A 27,586-nucleotide genomic window follows, 5' to 3' on the forward strand; every position below is an offset into this window, starting at 1 on the left:
CCCGTAGAAAACTCAGAAATGGGGACAGCACGTGTAAGGTTTTTGCAAGGGAGAACCACCTCGCTGGGAAAAAAAAAAAAGTTATACCCCAGACCTGATTTTGTAGGGAGAACATATTTATCATCTATCCCAGAATGTCTTCCCTCTGCCAACTTGTCAAAAGCTGACAAAACTCCATACTATAAAAGCAAGCTGTTAAAACTTGGCTAAAGGGAAAAACTTAGCTGCCAGACAAGCTAACCAGAAAAAGCTGAAAAAAAATATTCGAGTGTGCCAGGGAAGGCAGTAAATTTACAGAAAGGCTCTACAGAGCTGAACATCCCAAACCAAGACAACGAGGCAGTATTAGGTCAGCAGCTTCTCGTTCATCTGTCATTTGCCAAGCAGACGTCTTCAAGGGACTTGGGCAGATACCTTAAGAGCTGTAGCTGCCTGTATTTCTAAACTATCCAAAGTAGCATATATCTAACTCACAGTTCATCCCAGAACAAAGTATTTTAGTAGAGCCTAAACCCACTCACCACGTAGTCATTAAATACCACATATTCCATTTAAACCCATTGATTCATCCTTCCACCTCCGGGCACGCCGAAAGATGAACAACTCATAGATTTGGTCTTTCCACTAATAAACAAGATGTCAAGTCTTTGCCTAAATTTTAGGAATTTTTCTTTTAATCACACACATACACAAGGTGTTTTTAATGTCAAAACAGTGACAAGGGTTGTTCTGGTTTGTTTGGTTGTTTTTTTACAGAATGTTTTTCTTCTTAATATGTATTCAAATCAGTTTTAAAAACAAAACCCACAAACATATTACATTCAAGTCACGAAACTTACCGTTACTGACAGTTTAACAGACACAGAGCGATTTCCAGCTGATCAGCATTCATTTTAGCTCAAACTCCACATACTGCTAATCCAATGGAATCCAATAATGTTTTCTTTAATAGCACGCCACAACGCAAAGGATCATACTTTATACTCTAAACCTTGTACTCCAGGACAGCAATCACGACCCACTAACCCACTTACAACAGAGGTTAAAGAAAGGTACATCAGACACACAAGTTATACTCTTAACTCCCATTAATACAACTTGTGCAACTATCCCAAATACAGAAACTCCAAGTCAAAACTATTTCTCCTGAATTTACACAGCTGAATGGCTTCAGCGAAAGCAACAGCCCTGGCAAGCTCTGACGACTGACCCGTCTTCAGCCTATTTCCAGCAAAACCACAGCACTGCAACATCCCTCCTCAATGAACAGCCCTTCTGCAGCTTGCAGTGCAGCGGCTCAATAGGGAGCATAATGTGCCCCAACTGGCATCCTTTACTTTTTGGACAGTCTGGCTGAATCGTTTTAGCCCTCAAGACAATCTAGGAGATATGAGATGAAAGGTGAAAATTGTAGATTTATAAAGGTAAAAACCCCAGGACCTGAGCTTTATCAGTGGGAATGCCATTTGAGATCATACGACTTCAAGCAACAATTAAAAATCTATATATATATACACATATGTATACACACACACGTTTTTACAATGTATATGTATACTTTCTTTTCAACAGCCACTATAGACAGGCAGCATTAACACAGCTTTAGGTTCTCAGCTGAGCAAAAAAACAACCCCCAAAACCCAGGAATACCATTAATCCCCCCCTCAGCACTCCTGCCTGGACATGATTCCCTCTCTGAATAGGACAACAGAGGACATGAACAGAAGACAAAGCCCCCACCCAGATCGCTCAACACCAACAAGCTACTTCTCCCACAATCCTGACAAAATGAAGAGACAAGCTTGCTAAAATAAGAGCCCGATGTATTTTTATATTTCTGCCATAAAATGTTATTTATTCATCATCTTATTGGCAAGTCTTCCTAACATTTAATAAAAGAAGTCCCTACAGGAACTGTGTTATCCCCCAAATCAAAACCCAGATTACCTAACGTTTACCAACAAGCAAGCCCTCGGCAATTCAGGACGAGGATTTCTGTACAAGTCTAACCTGCCCCCTCTATTCTCTATGACTTCGCTTCCAGCTGCTGAGCAACAGCCACGACAGCCTCTACATAACGTACAATCCCGATTACGCTACATGCAGTCGCAGCACGTATCCATGATCATGCAGGAAACCAGGCTCGGTGCTTTATGCGCTGAACTTACACCATCCCTAGATTTTCCTCTTCCATCCTCACGTATAAACTTCTTACCAGCACGAAGCGATTTAGCTGCAGGCAAACACCGCTAAAACAGCGTTTTCCAGTATTAGTCCCATCACCGCATTCAAGATTAATTTTAATGGCGTTTGCAATAGCTATAGTGGGAATGTAAAAAGACACCCTCGTGGAGGCTAGCCCACTGATCCCACAAAGTTATTCTTGCTTTGGTCAGATGCTGGGAGGCAGCTCCATGCTGACCATGCTGTTCAGCGTGCCTTAAAAAGCAGGAGCCGTGTGCTAGCAGGATTAGCGATCAACAGGAGAGAAAGCTCCCGCCTTTCACCTAACCTGATCCGGTCTGCAGAGCTTTTTTTCAGTCCCTTTTGGCAGTCCCAGCCCTGCACAACCTTGGATGCAAACGTTTTTCCTCGGCGTTAACAGAGTGGGGAAAAGTCTGGGCAACTTGAGCTTTGCTTCTTCATATTATCAAAAAAAATAATAATAAAAAACAAAATCACCCTTTCACATGCACTCTCTCTGTCTCTGCCGGCATCACTTCGGCGTCCCCCTCCCCACCTTGTTCACTCAAGCATGCCAGGGCACAGGGTGTTTTTGCAACCCCCAGCTTTCACCATGGCTAATACACAATAATTTCTTTTGCCTGGCTCCAAGAGGGGAAAAATCCAACTTGCCAGAGGAGCATCTGCATTGAGAACTGCTTTTGCTGATGGGATCAGCACTCAGGAGTACCAGGGAAAGCAGGAGAAAGGGTCGCATACCAGTTCATCATCCTCGCATGCATCACCCACAGACATCCCCCTCCCGCCATCCCCCAGCCCAAATCTCGGCCGGGAAAAAAAAAAAAAAAAATGAAATAAACCCTCAAGCAGAAGTTGAGAACAAATGTGCTTTGAACGCTACACAAATGACATTGAAGATGCAGAAGAAATATGTATTTGCTGTTGCGCTGCATGATTTCATGGGCTTATTTCCTAGGTAAACATTTCACGCACCCTTCCCACACAGATCCCCTCCCCTCCACCCCCCTCGGCTTCTTTAAAAAAAAAATAAAAAAAATAAAAATCTTTGATGTGTATATTCATTTTATCTCCAGAGAGCGGTGTCCTCAGAAGAGGTGTCAAGGCCCTCCCCTGCCTCCACCCACGCACCCCTCCCCCAGGCTCAACCATGCTGTCTCCATCTTAACTCCAGCCACTTCTTCACCGGTTTCATTAGGCAGCAGAGTTAACCCCTTCGGCTACCCAGATCTAGGGAAAAAAAAAAAAAGCACCTCCCCATCGATCATCACTTTCTGCCTTAACCCTTCATCTTTTTTCTGATCCACACCCCAGCGAAAAACTCCTAAAATCCACCAGTGAGGTTATTTTTGCCCCATTAATTCATCCGGGAAATACCAACGCAGGGATATTAACCCTTCCCGTGAGCCCCTCCAGGGCTTCCCACTGCTTCACCACGACATGCCATCTTCTCCCCCCTTAAAAAAATTCAGCGTCTTCTCCCTAAGGACCATTTTAAAAGCCACAAAACCCAACCAACCCCATCCGCAGCCTCTTCCCTACAGTCTAACCCATCCGTGGGGTGGAGGGCTGCATCCACCACCCCGTGACACAACCCGGAGACTTCCCCCCACCCTCCACCACCCACACCTCACACCCCTTCCACCTTATTAACCCGCGTCCCATCTCAGAGGACGCTGGGCCACGCCGGGTCTTTACCGCTGTCCTTACAACACCCCTTTCGGTAAGACTGACATCTCTGTGGAAGTGTTTGCATCTACAGGCTTTCATCCCGGAGAATCCCTCCCTGCCTCCTCCCACATCTCTTTTTGGAGAGGATAATGCGATTTCCAGCTCACTCTGGAGGATGCTTTTTTATTCCCGCTGAGCCTAGGGTCGCTTCCCAGACCCCTCCTCTGGCCAGTATCTCCTCTACCCCAGGACCTCTCCTGCTGGAGGGGAACAGTCCCCGTCCCTGACCTTCAGCCTCACACCGGCAACCCCAATGCCGTCCCCACTCCCCCGAGGAGAAGGTTTCTTCTTTCGCCAAAGCCACAGCCGAGGCATCACGCTGCGTTTTTCCACTCACACAACCTGCTCCTTCCGTGTGGGGGGATCAGCGAGCCGGGGGGCTCCCCCTCTGACGGGTGGGAAAAGGCTCTCGGGGACAGATGTGACCCTCACCACGTTATCTATGGGGGGGTTGATCCACACCAGGAGGACACCAACCCTCTGGAAACAGCACATCTGCCATCTGCCCCCCTCCCCGCCCCCCCGCAGACCCTCTCTGGAGCAGCCCCCCGCTTTCTGTGGGGCCCTTCCTTGCCGCCCCCCTGGCAAGCCCTCCCCAGGGCCACAGGACCTCCCTCTGCAGCGCTGCTGGTGCCAGGGTCACCCCCAGCCCCAGGCCTGCCTCCAGGCTGTCACCCGTGGGGTGTCCCCCTCCACTAGCTCCTCTCAGGAAGAGCAGCTCCATCACGCCCCCCCCTCATCCTGCCCCATGTCTGTGGGGTGGCAAGAGCCCACCCCATCCCTTGAGGCACAACCTACAGCCCCACGGAGCTAGGACCCCTTCTACCCCCCATGCTTGTGGGGGCACTGACCCATGTCCCCTCCGTGCCGTGAGGTGACAGCAGCTCCCATTCCCTTCTCCCCAGCCCCACACACTCATTTGGGGGGCATGTCTCCTCAGTGAAGCAGGAGTCACCCCAAATCTCCATATGGGGGGCACTGACGTACGTCCTGCTTGGACCAACGAACCCCACTCCTCCCACTTCAGACCCACAGACACATTTTTGGGGAACTTCTCTTCCCTTTGGACATCCCCTCAGCACAAGGGGGGCCCTCACACATCCTCCACCTGAGGGAGCACTGACCCACATCCACCCCAGACCATGAGGTGACAACGACCCCCATGTCTCCTACCTCAGCTCTCCCCCCCTGGCTCATTTTGTGGGAATCTTTTCTCCCTTTGGGTCTCTCCTCACCCAAAGTGGGAGTAACCCCCAAATCTCCCCTCCTTCTCCATGTGGGGGACACCACACTGACCACAACCACCTCAGACCACAAGATGACACTGACCCACGTCCATCTCAGACCACGAGCTGACAGCGACCCCCACCTGCCCTGAGCCAGGGGACAGTGACCCACCTCTGCCTCAAACCATGAGATGACACTGACCCACGTTCACCTCGGACCATGAGGTAATGCTGACCCACATCCACCTCAAACCATGAGGTGACAGTGATGCCCATCCACCCCAGCTTAGCAAGGGGACAGTGACCCACCTCCACCTCAAACCATGAAGTGACACTGACCCACATCCACCTCAGATCATGAGATGACACTGACCCCCATCTGCCCCACCTCAGCCAGGGGACAGTGATCCTCCTCAAACCATGAGGTGATAGCAACCCCCATCCACCCCACCTCAGCCAGGGGACAGTGACCCACCTCCGCCTCAAGCCATGAGGTGACACTGACCCACCTCCACCTCAGACCATGAGGTCACAGCAATGCCCATCTGCCCCCCCCTCAGCTAGGGGACAATGACCCACCTCAAACCATGAGGTGACACTGGCCCACATCCGCCTCAGACCATGAGACGACAGTGACCCCCATCAGCCCCACCTCAGCCAAGGGACAGCGACCCCCATCCAACTCAAACCATGAGGTGACAGTGATGCCCACCTGCTCCACCTCAGCCAGGGGACAGTGACCCACCTCAAACCATGAGGTGACATTAACCCACATCCACCTCAGACCATGAGGTCACAGTGACCCACGTCCACCTTGGACCACAAGCTGACAGCAATCCCCACCAGCCCCACCTCAGCCAGGGGACAGTGACCCACCTCAAACCGTGAGGTGACACTGACCCATGTCCATCTCAGACCACAAGCTGACAGCAACCCCCATCCATCCCACCTCGGCCAGGGGACACTGACTCACCTCAGACCACAAGGTGACAGTGATGCCCATCTGTCCCACCTCAGCCAGGGGACAGTGACCCACCTCAAGCCATGAGGTGACACTGCCCCACGTCCACCTTGGACCATGAGCTGACACTGGTGCCCGTCTGCCCCACCTCAGCCAGGGGACACCGATCCACCTCAGACCACGAGGTGACAGCGACCCCCATCTGCCCCACCTTGGCCAGGGGACACTGACCCACCTCCACGTCAGACCGTGAGGCGACAGTGACCCCCATCCGCCTCAAACCATGAGGCGACACCGACCCACGTCCGCTTCGGACCACGAGGTGACGGTGACCCCCACCTGCCTCAAACCATGAGGTGACACCGACCCACCTCCGCCTCAGACCACGAGCCGACAGCAACCCCCCTCCGCCCCACCTCAACCAGGGGAGACACTGACCCACCTCAAACCATGAGGCAGTGACGCCCGTCCGCCCCACGCCAGCCAGGGGACAGCGACCCGCGCCCAGGGCGCGCCGACCCACCGCCATGGCGGGCGACGAGCCGAGGGCCACCCCCGCTCCCGCCCTGCGCCGGGGGACCCTGCCGCCCCCTTACCTCCAGACCTGCCCCATCTGCAGCAGGTGGATGACGGTCTGCCAGACCCAGACGGAGATCCTGCAGAGGCGCTGCGCCCCGGGGGTGACGGTGCCGGCGGCTCCTCCTACCCCGCCGGCGGGTCCCCCCCGGCGGCCGACGGCCCCCATCATGGGCGGCCCGCGGCTGCTGAGGCCCTGCACGGCGCCCAGCCCGCCGCCCGTGTAGTCCTGCACGAACCAGCGGAAGCTGAGGATCTGCACCAGCACCGAGGGCAGCAGCACGAAGGCCAGCGTCAGGCCGCACCAGACGTAGTCCCGCCGGCCGTAGTGGTGCAGCGCCAGCCACAGGTCCGTGCCCACGTCCCCCAGCAGCACCAGCAGCGCCAGCACGATCCACAGGCAGTCCAGCCACGGCCGCTCGGCCGCCTCGCCGGGCTCCGGCGCCCGCGGCGGCCCCTCGGCGGCAGGGCGCGGGGCCAGCGGCTCGGCGGCGGCGGCGGCGGCCGGCCGCCCGAAGAGGCTCCGCAGGCAGGCGCTCCGGCAGCCCCAGTAGCACGACGACGTGTTGCAGCAGTGGCAGATGTGCAAGGAGCTGCTGCCGCCCGGCTCCTCCGCGCCCTCGGCCGCCGCTGCCCCGACGCCGCCGCCGCCGGCGCCGCAGACGCCCGCCGCCGCCGCCGCCGCCGCCTCGTCCAGGTTGTGCAGCTGGGCGAAGCCCACGCCGCCGCCGCCGCCATCCGACTTGGCCGCCATCTTGCTGCCGCCGCCGCCGCCGCCGCGTCTCCGGCCCCTTCGCCGGGCGCGCTCGCTCGCTCTGCCCCCCCCGTCCCCGCTCCCGGCACCCCCCCACCCGCCGCCCGCCCGCCTGCCCGCCCGCCGCTTCCGGGGGCGGCGCTTCCGCGCCCGCGCAGGACGGGCCGGGCCGCCTAGCGACCGAGCGGGGCAGCGCCGCGGCCGGCCGGGACCGGCCGGGACCAGCCGGGATCAGCCGGGACCAGCCGGGACCAGCCGCCACCGGCCGCGCCGGGCCGCCGCAAGGCAGCGGCCCCCGGCCGCGCCGCGCACGGTGCTGCCGTGCCCCCGCGCTCGGTGCTGCTCTCTGCCGGCTCCCCTGCACAGCGGCACCCAGCGCTGCCCCGCTCCCGTTGCACCGGCACCCACTGCTGCCCTCTGCCCCGCTCCCCTTGCACCGGCACCCACTGCTGCTGTCCTCTGCTCCGCTCCCGTCGCACCAGTTCCCGTTGCACCGGCACCCACTGCTCCTCTCCCTGTCCCCTCTGCGTTAGCACCCACAGGATCCATTGTGCTTCCCCCAGCCACCGTGTGCTGGCACCAGCATCCCCCAGTCCACCCTCAGCTGGGGCCCCTTGTGCTGACCCCATCCCTCTCCCAAATCAGCTCCCCAGCCCAGTATCTTGGCCCTCAGATCCCCATCCCGCAGTGCAACCTCCCTGTCCCCGTCACCTGCTCACCCTCAAACCGCAGGACCACCACTCTGCCACCCAGGTTGTCCTCAGCCCACCCTCAGCAGGACTGCCTCCCCCCTTCCCACCTCCAGCAGCTCCCTGGTACCTGCCAGGTCCAGGCCCTCCTCTGGGTTTCTCTTTGCCTTTTCCCTTCCTATGGCCGTGCTGGGGAAGGGGGGCTCCTGTCCCACCCCCATCCCATGGGTCCGCCATCGCATAGGAGCAGTCTCCAAGCACACCTCAGCACCCCGACCTCACATGGCCTCAGTGACCTCCCAAATCCCCCACCGCAGTGTCCTCCTGTCTCCTAAACACAAGGATCCCCCATCCTCTCTCTGCACTTGTCCCTTCCTGACCCACTTTGGGGGCCGCTGCTTCACCCACCCTGTTCTTATGGGGTCGGGCAAACCAGCCAGCTCCTCTCCATGGGCCCAGCTCCTTGTTGGAGACAAGCCTCTGGCAAGCTGAGAAAGTGGCTCCCAGCTCCGGTTTTGGGGTCTGCCTGGGGCTGAGCTGCACCCCAGGTAGGTGTTTCACCAAAGGACCCGCTGGCAGGCTGGGGAAGCCAAATTCAAGGTCCTTCCCCCCCTGGTTCCCTTTCTACCCATTCACATTTGTTCGTTCATCGTATCCATCTTTTCTGTGCTGTCTTGTGCTGTCCTCTGTAGGTTACAATCTCCCCTCTTTTCTGTTGTTTTTTTTCCCATTCGATAAGCGTGCTCCTTCCAGATGCTCCTTCTCCAGCTCTTTTACTCTCCCGTGGGCTCTTGCTTCTGCCTCTTTCTGTGGGAGTTTGAATTCTGCCCTTTCTCTGTTTTTTTTTTTCTTTTTTTTTTTTTTAAATTATGGCAAAGTATCAGGGCTGATAGATTCAGGGCTCTAGAACTGGCTGCTAAAGTTGCTGCTTTGCAGAGTCTAAATTTCAACAGGGAAAAAAACCCAAGCAGGTGGAAAGATGCATAAGTGCAGATAAAATGCTTTTTCCAGGGAGGAAAAATTAATTTAATCTTGAGAAGAGTGGGAGGACTTGCATATATTAAATAAGCTGTCTGGGAAGGATGTATTTGGCCTCTCCAAGTGATGTCGAAGGAGTTCAAAAGTTTTGCGAAGTCTGAAAGACGCCGCTGGTTTTGAAACGGTTGGATCCTCCTATAGCAGAGAAACAGAAGAAAGGAAACAGAAAGCAAAGCTTCGTGCATTGTCCAGATGAATGCGCTCTGATGCACGCCCGTATGTGGCCAAATCAAAGCCATTTGTAGCGTGTGAAACTCCGGCACAAAGTTCTTCAAAAGGAGAAAACTGATGTTATAGATATAATGGGATCGGAGAGGACGTGATCCCGCAGGTCCCCACGATGCTGAATTCAAACGTTGCGCATAGTCCCTTATTTTCTGCTGACTTAAGCTGTGGCCAGAAATATGAATATGGAAAGAAATGAGACGAACGTCACCCCTCAAATTGACCAAAGCGAATGCACATGCATAAGGCATGTATAATAATATATATGTAACATAAAATCCCTCTCCTATTTGACGCTTTAAAACCTAAGTATTAAGTATGTATGTTAATTCTCACAGCAGTAAGAAATAAGGACTCTGGGACTTGTATTCCTGGGTGGAAGGCACCCGTATTAAGCTTAAACTTTTGTTTTGCAGTACGATTCGATATAAATGGAAGCATTCCTCATTTCTTCAAACTTTTCTATGTAACAAATTTGCTACATATAATTTGAAAGGAAAAAAAAAAACCAAAACAAAACAGCACAGAAGTAATAAAACTATTTGGTCTTATTATTTAAATAGAAGTGTAGGTGCACATTGCATTTCATGAACCAATAAGGGGGCAGAAGAGTCATCTGTTTTGATACAAAAACAACCCAAACTTGTGCGATGAGACATACGGGTGGGAGAAGACAGCAGTTAAGGATTGTAGCGTTGGCACGCTAAATGAGAAAAGCAGTTGCTTGGGCAATATATGACATGATGGAATATACTGTTGAGACTACCTCTGAATTTCTTGGTGCAGTTGTGGCCACCTGTGTCCAAGAAGGGTGGATTCAAGCTGGAATATGTGCAGGGAAGAGCCAGGCGTTGATCAGAGGTCAGGACAGTCTGTCTTTCTACTGTGGACTGAAAGAATTTGGCTTGTTTAGTTTAGCAAAATGAGACTGGAGAGGGAATATGTTTCCTGCCTATAAATACATCCTGGAAAGTAAATGCAAGCGAAGGGAAAGGCGTTGTGACACTGAGGGGCAGCAGCAGAAGAGTAAATGAGTAGGAACTGGCCATGAATATATTTAGTCTAGAAATCGGAAGATCCTTCCAGTAGGAGTAACAGAGACTAAAAACACCCAAAAAAGTAACTAGTTTTAACACGTAGCTTCATAATTTTATAAAGGAAATTGCATACCAATGCGAAACAATAAACAGTTGGGATGAAAGCCCTTGAAAGGTTTTCCAGCCCAGATCATCTCTCCTTGGAAAGATCTTGTCCATTTGGATTCGTGGGACGCTACGTTCCTTCCTGCATCAGGCGATGAGTCACGGATACATGACTCCGTGGGTGGCCAGAAGTGATATCTCCACCGCTTACATCTTAATTCCTTATTATCCCATGATGTTCTCCAGCTCCTGCTCACTCACTTATTGCACAGCAGAGATGCGGCCACGTTCGAAGCACCCCACAAACCCCTCATTTCCCTGGTACCCACAGCCAGCGCTGTGTGGTTGCTTCGGCCAAGGATGTGGGAAAGATGCTTTGCCCTTGCAGTCAATGAGAGCTGCAGTCCTGCCTTGTAGCTCCGGCCCTTACAGAAAGCTAGAAGAGTCATTAGTCAAAGCCTGTTTCTTTTATTAGCCAACACTATGTATTTTTAAGTTTGGGGTTTTTTTAAGTTGCGAGTGTCAATCACAGCTGTGTTGATATCTCTCTTAACTCATATGTTTGACAGGAGAAAGCTTTTCTGTGTGCTAAGCAGCGACCCACGCTTCCATCACGCTGGAGGCACTTGTGTCCAGAAGTCCAGGTAGACTCTGGGTGACCCTCGGATCTGCAAGTATTTATATAACATGTTTAGCAAGGGGTTTTCCCTTGCAGTCCTCAGAGCTGATCTGTCTGTGCCTTGCATTTCATGTGTTTTCTGCTCTTCAGAAGCACCAGCGAGACGCCAGGAAGAGGAGGCGTGTTTGGTACTCCAGCAGCACCCAGCAAACCAAGGCATGGGATCATAACCTTCTTGTGCTGGTTGGTTAAAGGCTTTTTTCGTCCTGATCAATACACTGATTGAGCTGTGTGGTCTTCCATCTTCCAGGCATTTATTCAGATCAAGGGAACAAACACTATATAGAGAGAGGTATGTAAGCCAGAATCAGAGTTGTGTGAATCTGGAACTACCTCATTTAAATAACTGGGGGATGGATCCAGCTGAGTGTTTGGTGTATGTGGAGTACTCCACTACCAGCACAGATAATTACAATTAATGGGGATTTACTTTAAGCAAAGTAGGTCAGAAAAATGACATCTTCTTGTGTCATTAGTTTCCATCAATTACTTCCATGTTGTTTGCTCAGTTCCCAAGTCAAACGAGTGTGGGCTGACAGCCTTGCAAGCTCAACTTGGTATTGTCTCTAAAAATCAAACTGCATTATTTCTGCCTCATGCATCATCACTAACAATAAAGCACCCACCGCTGGAATATAGCAGGTGGCTTTGTTATTCATGCATGAGGCAGAAAAAACTTCAGCTTCCTTTGCCACGACGTTGAAGTCTCCGCAGTATTAAAAACTGGATATGTTGGTAAACTTAATAGTTATTGTGTGAGCTTGACTTAGAAGACACACTTAGGTTAGTCCTTCTGTTGATTAACTTCTGTACTTTCTGTTAGACTTTTTGAATGCTACATGTATATATCGGGGGAGGATTAACACAATGCTGGTTTTGCTGTTATTTATCTCCCTGTGACAGCACTTTGTGACATTAGGCTCTCTAGGAAAGGTGTAGAAGGTGCCAAATGTTATGTATTAAAATGCGAGCTCACAGTCATCCTAAGAACTGCCTCTAAGAGACCCTGAGAAATGTTCTAGCACTTCTTTTTTATTGGAGAGCTTAGTTTTTGAGCTTTCAGTTCAGCAATGCAATCGACTGATAAGTGTTATCAGTGACTGTCAATAATCATGTGTTAGTCCCTTCTGGTATCTTGAAACAACTGAATGCGGTGTGTTCTCTCTCACAGCTGAACCAGGTGCTTGACTTCTAATCCCAGTGCCTTACAACTCTGTAATTTCACACGCAACTGAGTAGTTTTGAATGGCTTACACTTTCCAGGAAATACATTAAAATTAAAGAATATGTTTAGGCTGCAGTAGTCCAACCAGAGGCAGGTCCTTTTCAAAGTAAATATCCCTGCGAGCCACCCTGGTTTCACTCGCTGAGGTTTTAGCAGGATGGGGCCATCACAGAGGAAGGCATCTAAAACAAGAGGCTATTCCTTAAAAACAGATTCCTCTTTCTGGGTATATTTTTGGCAAAATGGAGTTACTGATATAACTTACAGAGGTTGTGAAGCTTGATTAAAGTCCCTAAAACATGTTCAGGTCCTCAGGTGTTACATGCTAAAAGCTGGATAACAATTCTCTACTAAATATGTAATTACATGAATCCCAAACTTTTCTCTATTGGGCAGTAATATTACATTTAAATCACTTTACACCTCCTGACGAATCTAAGAATTAGTATGGTCTTGGGAAGTGTGCATTAGCAAACTTCATAGTTCCTATTATCTAGATCTTACCTGCGGTGACACGGTTTATTCAGCTCTCCACAGGCTTCCTTTAATCTCCTGAGAGCTGCAACTGTTTTCATTTATTACTGCGCATCAAAAGGCACCTGTCTCTCTGCTTTCAGAAACCTGCCTTTGTGGGACACCTTTTAGATGCAATCAGCAGAACCAGTGACATCGGGTGCGTGATTTTAGGGCCACCTGGGGCCTGGCCTGTGCAGCAGAGGGTGACTGCAAGAAGCTTGCCGACCTGCCTGCCTTTTCTTTGCAACGCCTGGCAGTACTTGCAGCTTTGCCATTAAACCAAGCACAGACTAATCCACGCAGTCATGCTCTTCGAGGTACTGGTTATCCTGCAGGAAGAAGCAACATGACTTCATCAGCCAAAAAAGGTGGTGAGGGGTACAGGGAACTGTATGTTTCTCCCCCTGGAAAAGCATTAACAGCTAAGACCTCCAGTTTGATGGACTTGCTTGGTGCTTTTCCAAGCTGGGATTTAGGAAAAGCGACTATACAGCATTTCCTACTTCCCCCCATGGGACTCCAATGATTTAATTGGCTATGAAGGGCAGGGATGTATCTCATAGAGTAGCTGGCTGCTATTGTCAGCATGCCACACTGCTCTTCAGAGCTCAGTGAAAAATAAAGTTATCAGGTGATGCTTCTCCTTCTGAACTGGGTGCGTGTGAAGGTTGGCCGCTGTCCCAATAGGAACTATACGTAGCATATAGCTTTTCTGTTCTTCTAGGTCCCTGGGAAAGCCAATGTATAGCCATGGACCATGGAAGGAAGTGGAGCTGGATTTCACACCTTAACGAAGGCAAAGTATATTCCCTGTAACATGACCCCCCCCTTTCCAGACACACTCCCCGATGCTCATTTTAATACTTGATAATGCTGTAAACCTCATCCAAACCCATGCATGTAACAGAATAAAGTATTTTCCTGTAATTGATGCTGTCACTACAGAGTTGTTAATTAAATGCATGACCTTTTCTATCAAACCAAATAAAGACAGAATATTGCACTAATCCCAACCTGCCTGGGCTTCCCCTTAGAAAACAACAAGGAAAAGGCTGCTGGTGGAAGCTGCTCTGGTGGCTGTAGCTTCTTCCATCTCCCTTTAGCGGAACCATCAGCCCAAGCGTTGCCTGTTTCTAATGTGGGCTATTACACCTTAGCATCTCTACTTCCTCTCTTCATGGTCTTTACTCTAGTCAAGGTACTGCGGAGAAATCATCTTCCCCTGATTCCCCACTGACCTTGTGAAATCCTCCATGGACCATTTTCCTAAAGCTCTGTCCACACCGGGTCTCCTTGTTTTTCTCTGCTTTTTCATCCTGAGGACAGAATTTCCATTCCCATTTTGTTCCTGTTACTTACGTTGGTTACACCTTTGCAGCCCTTCTCTTCTCACCATGAACCACATGGGATTTCTCATTTTCGTGTCCTTTTGCACTCAGTAAATCTTTTTCCCTCTGCCTTGGCTCCACTACAACCACCATTTCTACCACTTTGGTCCTGAATAAAATGCCTTGATCTAGTAGAGCCCCTATTCTATGTCAGTGGGAGCTGGACTTAGCTCCAAACTGAGTCATCTGAGTGTCTGCATCCATGCGTGAGTTAGGTGTCCAAGTTCCCATCATAGTCAAAAGGAGCTCACCAATGGCTCTGTTCCATTGCCCACATGCAGACATCTAGTGCCATTTGAAAGGCCCCACAGAATCTCACCTGGCCTCCAGCTGATGCTCTAAGAGGGCTTGGGTCTCCCGTACCTCCTGCATCATACCCGTCAGTCTTGGAGCAGGATGTCCCAGCCACCTTGGGGCATCTCAGGTGGCAGAAGACATTCAGAAACTGCATCTAGCCCAGAGTATTCTGCCATGACTTTTGGTAGGAGCAAGGTTAGGCCCACATGTGCCTATTACTGATGTTGGTTCTAGGCACGGACAAGATCTATTCTCCCAAAGAGCTGCCAGCTTCTTCTCAACAGCAGCAGAAGTAACAAGCTTGCTTCTCCAGGGATCTTCCCACCCCATGCCCCTGTCCTCTCCTGACTCATCCTGTCTTGGCGGGAGCAGGCTCTAGTTTCAGGCAGCAACATGGACTTTTTACCTGCTTTGAAGAGAACCGTTCATCTGTCTTTGCCACTTGGTATTAAGTGAGGTAAGGAGATGGGGCATAGATGCTGTTTATTCTATAACTGAGCAAATATCTGTTTTGTAGGATAACAGGAACACTTTATTTCCTACTTCCTTTTATTCTCTCACCATATTAAATGCATCACCATTTCCCTTTCTCTGTTTTTAAATGCTTTTAATTAATTTGGCTTTCACAGGTCATTTAATATCTCAAGGGACAGATGAGATTTGCCCAGCTTGAAATGGATGCTTAAGGTCTCTCGTCTGTATGGCAAAAATGATCATGTGGCTATTTCAGACAATGTCGGAAAGTTAAGTATTGCTATTCTGAAGTCTTGGTTCAGGCACACACTGTGCTTTCTGATATGTGCACATCACCAGTGTATCCAGCTTTGGCAAGTGCTCTTATCATTTCTTCCATCTGCCAGCGCACACAATATTTCTGCATCTGTTAATTAAGGAACTGAAGTTTTGCCCTAAGATACCAGAGTAACTGGTTCAGTTTCTTTGCAGCAAAAACTAATGCTTTCCTTGTCCATAATTACCTAAATTGTTGAGAAAAATGATTCTGCTTTCATGTTGATTCACTTTTGTAATTTCATTGCTGAGGCTAAGTGTGGCACCCATTTAAATTATCTCCTACTCTCATTTTACTCAAGACATGTTATTTGCTAACAAAGATTCAATATGGAAAAATGGGAAGGTGACAACTACCTCCTTCATCAATGCAAATGACAATAATCTCCTCTCCTCCACCACGTAAAAATAAACATTGAATCATCCCAGAGAGAAATACCCTTCTGCATTTAGAAATACGGATATGGAAAGGTGACACCTGCTCTCATTTATGTAGTCGTAAAACTCAAGTTTATCTAGTGATTCCATGGCAAATACTTCAGGAGATCAACAGCAGTGTGGACTCAGACTGCAATGTCCCTAGTGTTTTTCCCAAGAATATGCACATTCTTCACTCTTTGGCTATACTTGCACTTGAAAATGGAAGATTAATTTTTGTTCCTGTTAAATTATTGACATTATTGATACTAAAAATCATCCCATACAGCAACTCTGCTATAAATTCCTGCTTTTGATAGCTCTCTGATATTATTAGTAGCCTCTGTACAGCTTCTAAAGCAACATTAAACCTCCCACAAGTGATCACCTCTTGCAATAAGCGCTGTTGGGTGTGCAGAGACTTGTGGTGAGGGTGGGCTCAGGGTGATGGTCCTTTTTGTCAGACACTCGGCTGCTGGGAAGAGCACACAGAACCCTTTGCCAGCACACTTCCAGATGTGCAGTTCTGCACAGTAAGTAGTCATCAGTGCTTGAGTTGTCCCTTTGGAAACACTTACTTGAAGGCTCTGAGACATCCCCTGTGCCTGATGCCAAAAATGCATCTCCTCCTAGTATTCTTTTCCTGGAAGAGTATCTTCATATGCTAGCATGGACCACAGTGATCAACTTCATGGTTTGAAATGGAAGGACCATGTACAAGTAGATTGGGTGCCTTCTGCAGAACATGGGAGCATTCGCTCTTGCGAACACAAAAGGGAGTTTTCTATCTCACATTTGGTTAAAAAGAAATCCCTGACCTGCCACAGAAAACCACTTTCAAGATCTTAAATCCTGACCAGTGCTAGACTTTGCAGTCTACCTGGGATAGCAAATGGGTATGTGTCTTCAGGGAGCAGGATGAATGAGCAGAGGGTTGTATGTGACAGTGTGGTCACCAACGTGAGGGTATTCAAGAAGATGAAAGTTTGTGAAGAACTTGGAATTTTGCATGACAAAATGTGGTGTGATTATTAGATATATTATAAGGGATAATCAAATGCACATTTCTTTAATCATGTGCATGCACATCCACCTGGCTTCAGATGGTGGTAGACCAAGTTTTGAAGGGGATCGTGAAAGTCTGTGACTTCCAGAAGATCGGCTAACTGCAACGACCTCTTTGCCGCCTAGATCCCCGTGAGTGCTCTCAGTGGGACTGAGCAAACCTCCCCCAAGAAGGCAATGCCAGGGTGGAATTAACAGGAGTGCTGCAGGACCCACAGCCCCCTTCCCCTCCCTGGCAGACTCGCTCTGCACAAGAGGAGCATCCCCCGTGGCTCACAGCTTCGCTCAGCCCCAGTCAGGGCTGTTGGAAGTGTCTGCACGAGTGGTCATCTTTGTGGGACCTGGGTCTGAAGGGTATTTTGATAGACGTGAGGGTCCAGCTGCTGTGTAAAACATCTATGGGGAGCCGAGAGTGCAAAGACTTTGTCAAAATCCTTGAACGAGATGGGAAAACACTGTCAGAAAATCACCCTGGGATGGATTTGGCTGCATTGTGCCGTAACCCAGCAAAGCAGAACAGAGGGGGAACTCCCGGAAAGTTACTCACTTTTGGAAGGGCCAAAAGCTTTTTGCATAAGAAGCTCAAAAGTAACTGTGTAAAACAGCACTATGCTTCTTCTCAGAGTTTATATCCATCTTAGTATAGCAAATACTTACCTTAACTTTGTTCTGGTTTCAGCTGAGATAGAGTTAATTTTCTTTATAGTAGCTAGTATGGGGCTATGTTTTGGATTTGTGCTGGAGACAGTGTTGATAACACAGAGATGTTTTAGTTGTTGCTGCACTGGTCAAGGACTTTTCAGCTTCCTGTGCTCTGCCAGGTGCACAAGAAGCTGGGAGGGGGCACAGCCAGGATAGTTGATCCCAACTGACCAAAGGGCTATTCCATACCATACGATGTCATGCTCAGTATATAAACTGGGGAAGAAGAAGGAAGGGGGGGATGTTCAGAGTGATGGCGTTTGTCTTCCCAAGTCACCGTTACGCGTGCTGGAGCCCTGCTTTCCTGGAGATGGCTGAACCCCTGCCTGCCCATGGGAAGCAGTGAATTAATTCATTGCTTTGCTTTGCTTGCATGTGCGGCTTTTGCTTTCCCTATTCAACTGTCTTTATCTCAACCCACGAGTGTTCTCACTTTTACCCTTCTGATTCTCTCCCCCATCCCACCAGGGGGGAGTGAGCAAACGGCTGCGTGGGGCTTAGTTGCCGACTGGGGCTAAACCATGACAGTCTTGAAAGTTGGGGTTTTTTTGAAAGAGGTTTTTGAGTTTTTGGAGTGTCTGATTTTGTGGACATGACCATAGCAGGCCAGCTAGGGCCAGAGGAAGATCCTGCAATAGAGCTGTTGGGTGCGCCAGATTTGGGAGGCTCCTGGGGGCTGCCGTGGACAGGCGGCATGGGCAGAACCAGCAGCTCCTTCAGCATTGCTCCCCTTCATACTGATTTTCAGCTCCATCGCAAAATATGGGACATATTGTGCCACTATTTCCTAAACAGAGCTAATGAATAAAACCTGCACACGGCTCCATGAAGCTTGCACAGCAGACAAAAGTAAACTACTCCAAAGGCAATCCTTCTCTCACCCCACTGAAAATACAAGTTCCCTAGGCTCTGGTGGCTTCTCTTTTGATTCCTCCTCGTGCTTTGAGCCATTCTGCTCTCTGCAAGGATGGGTGTTTAGATGCTCGCCTTCTAATCAGCCACAATTACAGCCTTTTCCAGTATCTTCTGCTGCCAAATTGAAGGGGGAAAAAAGAGAAAGGGTTTTTTAAAAAAGAGAGGGAGGCTAATGCTTGAAAAGACATATGTGTTTAGTGTTGTTGGCAGATTTGTAAACTTATTAGTGCCTCCACACACCATGTAATTAAGATCTACTGGTAATTAGTCAATAGTTAAAAATAGGGGTTGGTATTGTGCTACTGAAAACGCCTACAAAATAATGTGTTCTCTGCACTCAAGATGCATTTAGTGTCTCTAAAAAATGTTAATTTAAAAAATATATATTTGTTTCAGAGCCAGATTTTTTAGCAAAGTGGATTTCAGTGTGTGTATGTGTGTGCATGTGTGTGTTCAACCTATTTATCTTTGTGCATTTATGCGTGTTTGTGTGATGTCCAAAGAGACTGACTGCATATTTTGTCTTGGATAAAAATGTTAAGCTATAAAATTGCAGACTCGACACAGCCATGGAGGGAATGGGAGCTTTTCTCATTTGTAGATTTCCATTGAAATAAACCTGCTCATCAAAGGAAATTGTTCAAAAATCCACAGGAATGGCAGATGTGCAGCACCATGGGGCAGATGTCTGATGTTTGGAGAGTCGTGCATGTATTTTCTAAATATTCAGGGATTACCACAGTCTATAGATATAATCCTTTAGTAACCTGAAATGTCAAAGACAATGGAACAGCTCTAATGCCTTGTAGCAAACATTTGGCCAAACTGCCCTGTAAGAGCAGGCATTCCCACACATATTTGAAGTCACTTGTCCTTATCCTATGAAAGAAAACCCAAAAAAGGCGATGTGGTTTTTAAATTTCTTAACTCCTGCTTTATAATGTGGTCCAGAGCTGTGTGAGAGTTGCTGGGTGATGTTCTGAAAGGACGTCTTATTTGGCTGTCATAAGCAATCTGCAGTGATTTGTTGTGCAGACAGGCATTTGTCTCAAGTAATCCAAAGGGCTTATTTTGATTGCTTGATAGATCCAAGGAATGTATAGTCGACTCAATGGGGGATTAATTTATTATGCTCCCAAACCACTCCTAAATCGTTCCTTATGTCATGTCAATGGATTTGTCAGGCCACCCTCACATAGCAGTGATGCACTGGTGGGGGAAATTTACCCTTGCCAAGCAGAGTTAGTTGCTGTGTTTATAGACCTCTTTCTGAAGTACCAGTGGTGAGTGAAATTCTGCTGCAGGAAATAAAGTGGACTTTGTTTCATGCCCTTGAGAGAAGCATCTTCTGTTGGTCTTAGGAAATAAAAAAAAAAACCTACTCCATTTCCACAGTAAAGCAGAGAAGGCGAAGCCTAGAGAGTCCTAGCAAGGGCCAACAAAGTTATTTCATGGGTTGTTCATGATAGACACATGAGTTAACTTCTAGAAAGCCCTCCAAGGATGCATGCTATACAGACATGAGGTATTGCTACCTTTGAGTTCACGGTAGGATTTATAGTAATGTTTCTTTGATGCTGAAAGTGAATTTCAATTTCATTGTGTTCAACTCTGGAGTTTACAGAGTGAGGTTTTTGCTCAAACACCTGAATAGCCATTGAAACGAATTTTCAAATAGCATTTTCAGATATGACTGTGTCCTTTCTCCAACCTGTTCCAATGTCCTCTTCCCCAACTGGTTAGGTATGGTAGTTAACCAACACATGGTATGGTAGTTAACCAACACAGGGCAAATACTTCAGGAATGTCATAAAGTTAGTTACATCGAACCCACGAGCAGAGCAATACTATATGATGATAATTAAAATGTATATATGTATATCAGTGGTGCTATTTGCTTTTAATCAAGCAAAATTACCGATTGCAAAAAAAAAATCCAAACAGAATGAAACCAACCATCTTTGAACAAGGAGTAGGTTTAAGAATTGTGAAACAGTTGTGTGTGAGGAAAAGATAGAAATTTGTTATAAGAGTGAATTAGTTTTATATCATTATGTGTTACATGCTGGTGTAGAATTCCTTTTATTTTTTAATTGAAGAGCACATAACCAGTGACTCTTACAACATGGGAGACTGTTTTCCCCAGGATTACCCTTCCATTGGAAAACACTGGTTTAGGAATAAATGAGCGCCGTGGCAGAGGGACAACGCAGGAGGCATGCTCTTGTGCAGAGTTGGCCATATGTTTAATAGCCCTGCAGAAGAACCAGTGGGGACCCTTCCTTTGGAGCTGTGCCTGTCATCTATAGCCTGGACTGGGAGAAGACATGAATAGGGTGTCTCTCCTCTCCTTGGGATCCAGTAGAAACTGTCCAAGGGATGAAGGAGTTCTTGGAGAGGGTAGGAATGATAAGGACACGGAAAACCACAGATGAGCACTCTGAGGATGTGATCTCCCAAGCCTTGTTTCCTCAGGAAACCAGAAAGATGTAAAAGAGCCCTTTGCTCTTCTCTTTTTCACTGCTTCAAGCTCTTTTATAAATCAACATCCCCAAGTCTCACTATCCAGCTTGGGCTCACTCGGGACTCAAAGTCAACACAGCCTGCAGATTCACCTCAGGGTTGATGCACATTTCTTTCAGAGAAAAGCTTTATTCGTCAGCTGATCAGTCATCACTGGGGACCACCAGCTGATCACTGGTCATGCCAGTGCTTGGAAACAAGTCACTGCATGCAAAACTGCTGGAGCGTGAGAACCTCTGGGACACCCAGCCACCGAGGCTGGACAGTGACAAACCTCTCCAGTGGGACCCCTGACATGTTCTGCATGGACTGTCCCAGAGCTCTGTACAGCAGAGACTGCAAAATCCTGGAGGACTTGAGAACTGTGAATAGGGACCAACTGTTCACTGTCTCTTCCAGAAGGAGAACTAGGAAGAAAAGCCCATTGCAGGCAAATAGCAACAGGTTCAAGGAATCCCCTGAGCTGAAAATGACCAGAAAGTGGGAAATTAGTAGAGGTATGTATCATATGTGCTTGCCCTGTTCTTACTATTCTTACAGGGACCTGTTAATGGCCAAAACTGGGGAGAAAATACTAGGTGCATCTTTGGTTTGAACCAGTCCAGCTGTTGTAATGCTCTCGGGGCTGACTGCTCCCTGGGAGGATGCACGCCACAAGTCCATCAGTTTGGCCCACTGTGAGATGAGGTTGGAGTAGCCCCCGTGCTACTGTCTCTGCAATATATAATCCATTGGTGTTGGCTTCACAGTGATGTCTTTTCTTCTCAGTTAGAAGTTTTGCTTTGAAAGGCAGTTCTGATGACTCTGATTTACGATGACAGCAACTTCAGTGGCATTTAAAGAGACTGGAAGGAAGAGATAAATAACCTTGAAGATTGCTTAATAAAGCAATGGAAGAATTGTTCTTCCCTATAAGGTTCCTAAATACTAAGCCAGGCATGGGAATATTTCTCACCTTGGTTTAGACATCTAAAAGTTGGACATCTTGTTCAAGCTGGGCCTTCAAAGTGTCTCTGCAGGACTTGGAGAGGATGGCAGCACATCTAGAAGGCAATTCCTTTCCCTGTTTTAGGCATGCGCTTTGGGACAGGGTGAACCATTGTCCTGGTTTCAGCTGAGATAGAGTTAATTTTCTTTATAGTAGCTGGTATGGGGCTATGTTTTGGATTTGTGCTGAAAACAGTGTTGATAATACAGAGATGTTTTAGTTGTTGCTGCACTACTCAAGGACTTTTCAGCTTCCCGTGCTCTGCCAGGTGCCCAAGAAGCTGGGAGGGGACACAGCCAGGATAGTTGATTCCAACTGACCAAAGGGCTATTCTATACCACATGACGTCATGCTCAGTATATAAAGCTGGGGAAGAAGAAGGAAGAGGGGGACATTTGGAGTGATGGCGTTTGTCTTCCCAAGTAACCGTTACGCGTGCTGGAGCCCTGCTTTCCTGGAGATGGCTGAACCCCTGCCTGCCCATGGGAAGTGGTGAATGAATTCCTTGCTTTGCTTTGCTTGCGTGCACGGCTTTTGCTTTCCCTATTAAACTGTCTTCATCTCAACCCTCGAGTTTTCTTACTTTTGCTCTTCCGATTCTCTCCCCCATCCCACCAGGGAGGAGTGAGCGAGCGGCTGCGTGGTGCTTAGCTGCCGGCTGGGGCTAAACCACGACAACCATGCTCTGAAGATGCCCGTCCTCTTTCTGCTGACTGCAGAGAAAGTGCAGAGCACTGCACAAGAAACCTAACTTTTAGAGGGCTGAAGTGAGGCAAGAGCAACCCAGACTAGGCAGAGTGAGCAAAGCCATGTTCAGAGATAGAGCTGTCCCCCGACAGCTCTGGATGCTTTGATTAGGTGACACTTTGAGTCTTGCTTCTTGGGTTGCCAGAGCCTGAGAGCCATGAATGGGGTGCTTGGTCTTTGGGCGAGTGTCACAAAGCACTCCTTGCGGCATTTCCCGCGGGAAACACAGCCAGTACCAGAGAAACCTATCTCCTGCTCTGCCCAGGTGATGGTCAGTGCAATACAGAGGGAAACCTGGAGAAGTCAAGCAAAGCTGGAGGATAGCAAGGACTCCACAAAGAGAAGCGTGAGGAACTCAGTTATCTGCTGGTTAGGCTGATAAAAAGGAGCATGGGGGATTCTGCAGCACAAATGCTCAGGTTGAATCTCTGAGAGGATAACAAGCTCTGGCATTTTTAGGGCAGAATGAAAAAAAAGAAGAAGAAGCTGAAACAGCAGCAGACAATACATCTTGATCTAAGTCTTACAGATCACTGTACTTGCAATGAATCCAATGGGGCAACCGTCCAGGTAAGGACTGCAAAACTAGGCCTGTTGGATGAGACCTACCTTGACCCAAAAAGTTCTTAATTGTCCTTCTAGTGCCAGCGGAGATGGTGCAGCCTTGACTAGTCACTCCTCAGCTCCTCTAGTATTTCACCTGGAAGAGAGGAAAGAATTCCTGTTCCTCTGAGACATAAAGAGAGACTTAATTCATAGACCTGAACACTAGGAGTAGTTCTGCTGATCCTGCATAAGTCAGGTCAGAAAATCCCACCAAGAAATCTCTACGTTAGAGAAAACACGTTCTTCATGAGGAATGGCATTCACCGCGCCTTCAAGTAACCGCTGCTTACTGCTTCGCAAGGTGCTGTGAAGATGCAGCGCGTCTGTTGTGCTAGGTATTAATTAATTAACATTCAAGAGAGAAGCTGACGGTTCCACTTGTGCGAGCAAGTTGCTCTCTGCACGGTGTGCTGCAGCTCACGGCTGCCAGGAGGATTCGGTGCAAGATGGCAGCTGGGCTGGGCTGGCAGGATGCAAGACAGCAAACTCTTATTTTCAGGAGCCGTGGTAGTGTCATGACACACCAGGGACTAGCACACACACACCGTTCCTTGCCCCACGTTTCTCACAGGGAATGCAATACCATCGCATTGCTCGCACGTGCTTTCAGTACATAAATGCACACCGCTGTTTCCACCTCTTTGTCGACAGCTCTTTTATCAGGTCTTGATTAAACGAGACATTTAAATCCTTATCCCTATTTAAGCACGTGCCTGAGACATGTCTGTGTGGCAGAATATTTAAACACTAGCTTTCAGTGCTTCAAGGAGCACAGACGGGCTTCAGATTAATTTTGGGTGTAACACTTCGTTGAATCAGGACCTTGCCTTTTCCACTGCAAAGGACAACCATCTAGGTACAGAGAAGTGCAGTGCAAGAAGACATCCCATTTGTTGCAGGAGACGTAAGCTAACACTGTTTTTGCAGGAGCAAATGTGGGTGGAAGGACCTCACAGGTTCCTCCTGAGCCTTCAAGTCTATCTTGAATTGGTTAATAGAGGTTATGGTAAAGGGTGACTTGGTAGTTGGACCTCACCTGAGAGTCAAAGCCATAAATACATTCAACTTTAGGAGATCTCAGTGCTTTCAGTCCCGATGTATTTTCCATCCCTGTTGTTCATTCAGCCAGGCTATGCGTTGGCCTCAGTGCATCCGCTCTTTGGATTTTTCCTGACAGATGGGGCTGTATTTGCCTCTGACTTTCCCATCCAAAGCACGTGAACTACAGTGTGGGTCTCAACAGGAGAGTGTTGCCACAAACGCCTTCAGGGGCATCACTGCTGGGAAATAGGGACTGAGTCCTCTCCTACCCAGCCCATTACTGGTGTCTGCTGAGGACTGGCCTCTTAAAGAGTGTGAAGAGTGCAGAGCTCTGCTGTGGCAAGGCTTTAAATAGGCAGAGACCTTGGTGTAGGTGCTTGCAGCTTCTTCACAGCAACAGGTACAGATAGATCAGTTGAAGCTAAGGAAATATCAGTGGGAGAGTCTTGAGGCCTGATGATCTCCAGATCTTCCCTTCACCCTCAGTGGAACAAGATGGATCCACCTAATGCCTCTTTGATCAAGTTCAATTTGTTATTCAACATCAGAAAATATTATTGTATAATCTGTGACTTCCCAACCATTTTCCAGGACCTATCTTTTTTTCTTCAGAAGAGCTTGGATGTGTCAACAAAAAACTTGTACCGGTGAAGGATGCTGGACTGAGTAGGCTGTATGGGCTCTATGAACAGAAATGATCGATGAATATCACAGCTGACTGCCAGCACTGCAGCAAAGCTTGTTTTCTTTAAAGCCATGTGTTCTTTAACCCAGTGCTCGGCGAATTGTGAATCTGAGTGCATTTGACAGTGTGAAGGCAGTGTAACAGTCTGGCGGCTGGTACCCCAGTGGGAAATCCTGTGCCTGGCTCGTGTTGGCTCGCTACATCGGGGAGCTGCAATCATGACTGGAGGTGATACCTTCATTTTCAGGTGCAACTGCTCTTTCAACTATTTGCCTTCCAAAAATCACTCTTTATTGCTATGTGTGAAAACCTTCACCACTGTGCAAAATTACTGTGTATCAGATGGGAACGGTTTCCTGGCGCTGGTTTTCAATATAATATTTCACAGCTCTCTGCTTGCTGGGAAACATCCTTTTCTGCTCCAGTCTGTGCTGACCCGCAGAAGTTACAGGCTTTCACAGCCTCCTGATGCAGAGCTTGGGTCCTTGTAATCAAAGGTGCAGCCACTCGGACTTTTAGGTTTGAAGGGCACTAATTCAGTGTCCCCTGTACCAGCCACAGCAGGCATTTTTGTCTGACCAGTGTTCACATTACCAGATGATGCCATTTTCTCCAAGATGCTGCTTGTCTGTACCATCTTCTTACCTCCAAACATCCCAGCACTGCAGTGCCTTGTTCACGTTGCAATGTCAAAGAGTTGTCTTATTGCTACATTGCTTTTTTTCTCTTGCATATGGTGGAAATTTTAGTTGGGGTAGGCCTGCACAGATTCTGATTTCCAAGATTTATCCACATAAATGCATGTACCCCAGCATGATAATGCCCGCAGCATGATACCCACCAGGGCATTATGTTTTTTCTCTGGTTTGCAGTAGTGGTAGCACAGTGGCTGGTCTTTTCATTAACGTGAATACCAATGGCTTGTCATGGGAGGGAGGTTCAGTGTTTTACTGTTCACTGAGGACTCAGGGCTTCTTCATCGGTCCTCATTCTTGAACTGGGCAAAGTGCCACCTGCAGTCTCCAAGGATATTTCAGACTCCATTGCATAAGTGCCCTCTGGTCCTTTCTTGATGTTTCAGACTACGGTTTGCTGTTGAGGCTATCTTCTTAACCCCATATATTTCCAAATGTGGCAGCAAAATGGCTCACTGTAGCACATTAATCGCACATTTCCCCTTTTGTGATCTCGCCAGCTCTTGCATAGGAATTGCCATACCCGGTTAGACCACTGGCTCATCAAATCCTGCTTCCTGCCTCCAGCGATGGCCAAAACCTGAGGCTTCAGAGGTTACCTCCATAGCACACCAAACTAACTGCACAGTTGTGGGTGTGTGGGTGGAAAACCTCTTTCCTGGCTGCTGCAGAAGATCCACTTATGCGCTGAAGCATGAGATTTGATTACCTTTATTACAGGATCTTTGCATGCAGAGCTACAAATGCTCATGGTCATGCAATTATCCAGTCACAGCAGTTGACTCAGTGACCTTCTTTGGTAGTGAACTCCATAAATTGGCTATATACAGCGGTGGGATCTCTGACTTGCTGCACCTCCATTGAACTTTACCTTCAACCAGTGACATCTAAGACTTATATTGTACATGGCAGGGTAAAATGGAAAGAGAGTTTTAGGCCTGTTGTTCCTTTTTTAAATTTGAAAATCCTCAAACTCTTCTTTTGTCTTTACAAAACATTTCTGGTTTTTTGACCATTTTCTTTCCTCAAGCAAGAATATACTTGTGTTGCTCTTCAGGCTTTTCCAGCACCCTGGAGTGAAGGTGAATATCACCTATGAAATGTTCAACATATCCTTTGGCTTCTCTGGGTAAAGTTCTCAGGTACTTCTGGGAAAAGAGCGTGGCTATTATACACATGCAAGAAGGAAGGTCATTTTGAGGGTTGACACCACCAGAGACCCAGAAGAAGAGGGAAGATAGAATCATAGAATCATAGAATCGTTTAGGTTGGGAAGATAGAATCATAGAATCATAGAATCGTTTAGGTTGGAAAAGTCCTTTAAGATCATTGAGTCCAACTGTTAACCTAGTACTGCCAAGTCCACCACTAAACCATGTCCCTAAGCACCTCATCCAAATGTCTTTTAAATACCTCCAGGGATGGTGACTCAACCACTTCCCTGGGCAGCCTGTTCCAATGCTTGATAACCCTTTCGGTGAAGACATTTTTCCTAATATCCAGTCTAAACCTCTCCTGGCACAACTTGAGGCTGTTTCCTCTCATCCTATCACTTGTTACCTGGGAGGAGAGACCGACACCCACCTTGCTACAACCTCCTTTCAGATGATGAGTGCACCCAGTTAAACTTTCAGGGGAAATTTATAGACAGGAAGAAACACAGTGATTCAAAGAATAATTTGGCCAGAGATTACATTTCACAATGAAAGTATACCAGGTATCAGAAGCAACAGGAGGAACAGCATTTCCCCAGCATTCAGGGAG

At 48.2% G+C, this 27,586-nt stretch overlaps 1 protein-coding gene and 1 long non-coding RNA gene across 2 annotated transcripts in view; one reads left to right on the top strand and one right to left on the bottom strand.

Moving 5' to 3' along the window:
* XKR6 (XK related 6) overlaps positions 1 to 7,516 on the bottom strand; it is a 188,928-nt gene extending 181,412 nt beyond the window's left edge. Inside the window, exon 1 of the mRNA XM_072858262.1 lies at positions 6,717 to 7,516. Coding sequence (XP_072714363.1) covers positions 6,717 to 7,450 — 734 coding nt within the window. The 5' untranslated portion in view covers positions 7,451 to 7,516. The remainder of the gene's footprint in view (positions 1 to 6,716) is intronic.
* A 3,733-nt stretch (positions 7,517 to 11,249) lies between these two features.
* Positions 11,250 to 13,850, top strand: LOC140650139 (uncharacterized). Its single transcript, XR_012041860.1, has 3 exons — positions 11,250 to 11,515; positions 13,066 to 13,281; positions 13,689 to 13,850. It is a non-coding gene; the product is annotated as an uncharacterized lncRNA (long non-coding RNA).
* Positions 13,851 to 27,586: the final 13,736 nt, after the last annotated feature.

Source organism: Ciconia boyciana, chromosome 3, assembly GCF_034638445.1.
Source record: "Ciconia boyciana chromosome 3, ASM3463844v1, whole genome shotgun sequence".
Lineage (NCBI taxonomy): Eukaryota > Metazoa > Chordata > Aves > Ciconiiformes > Ciconiidae > Ciconia > Ciconia boyciana.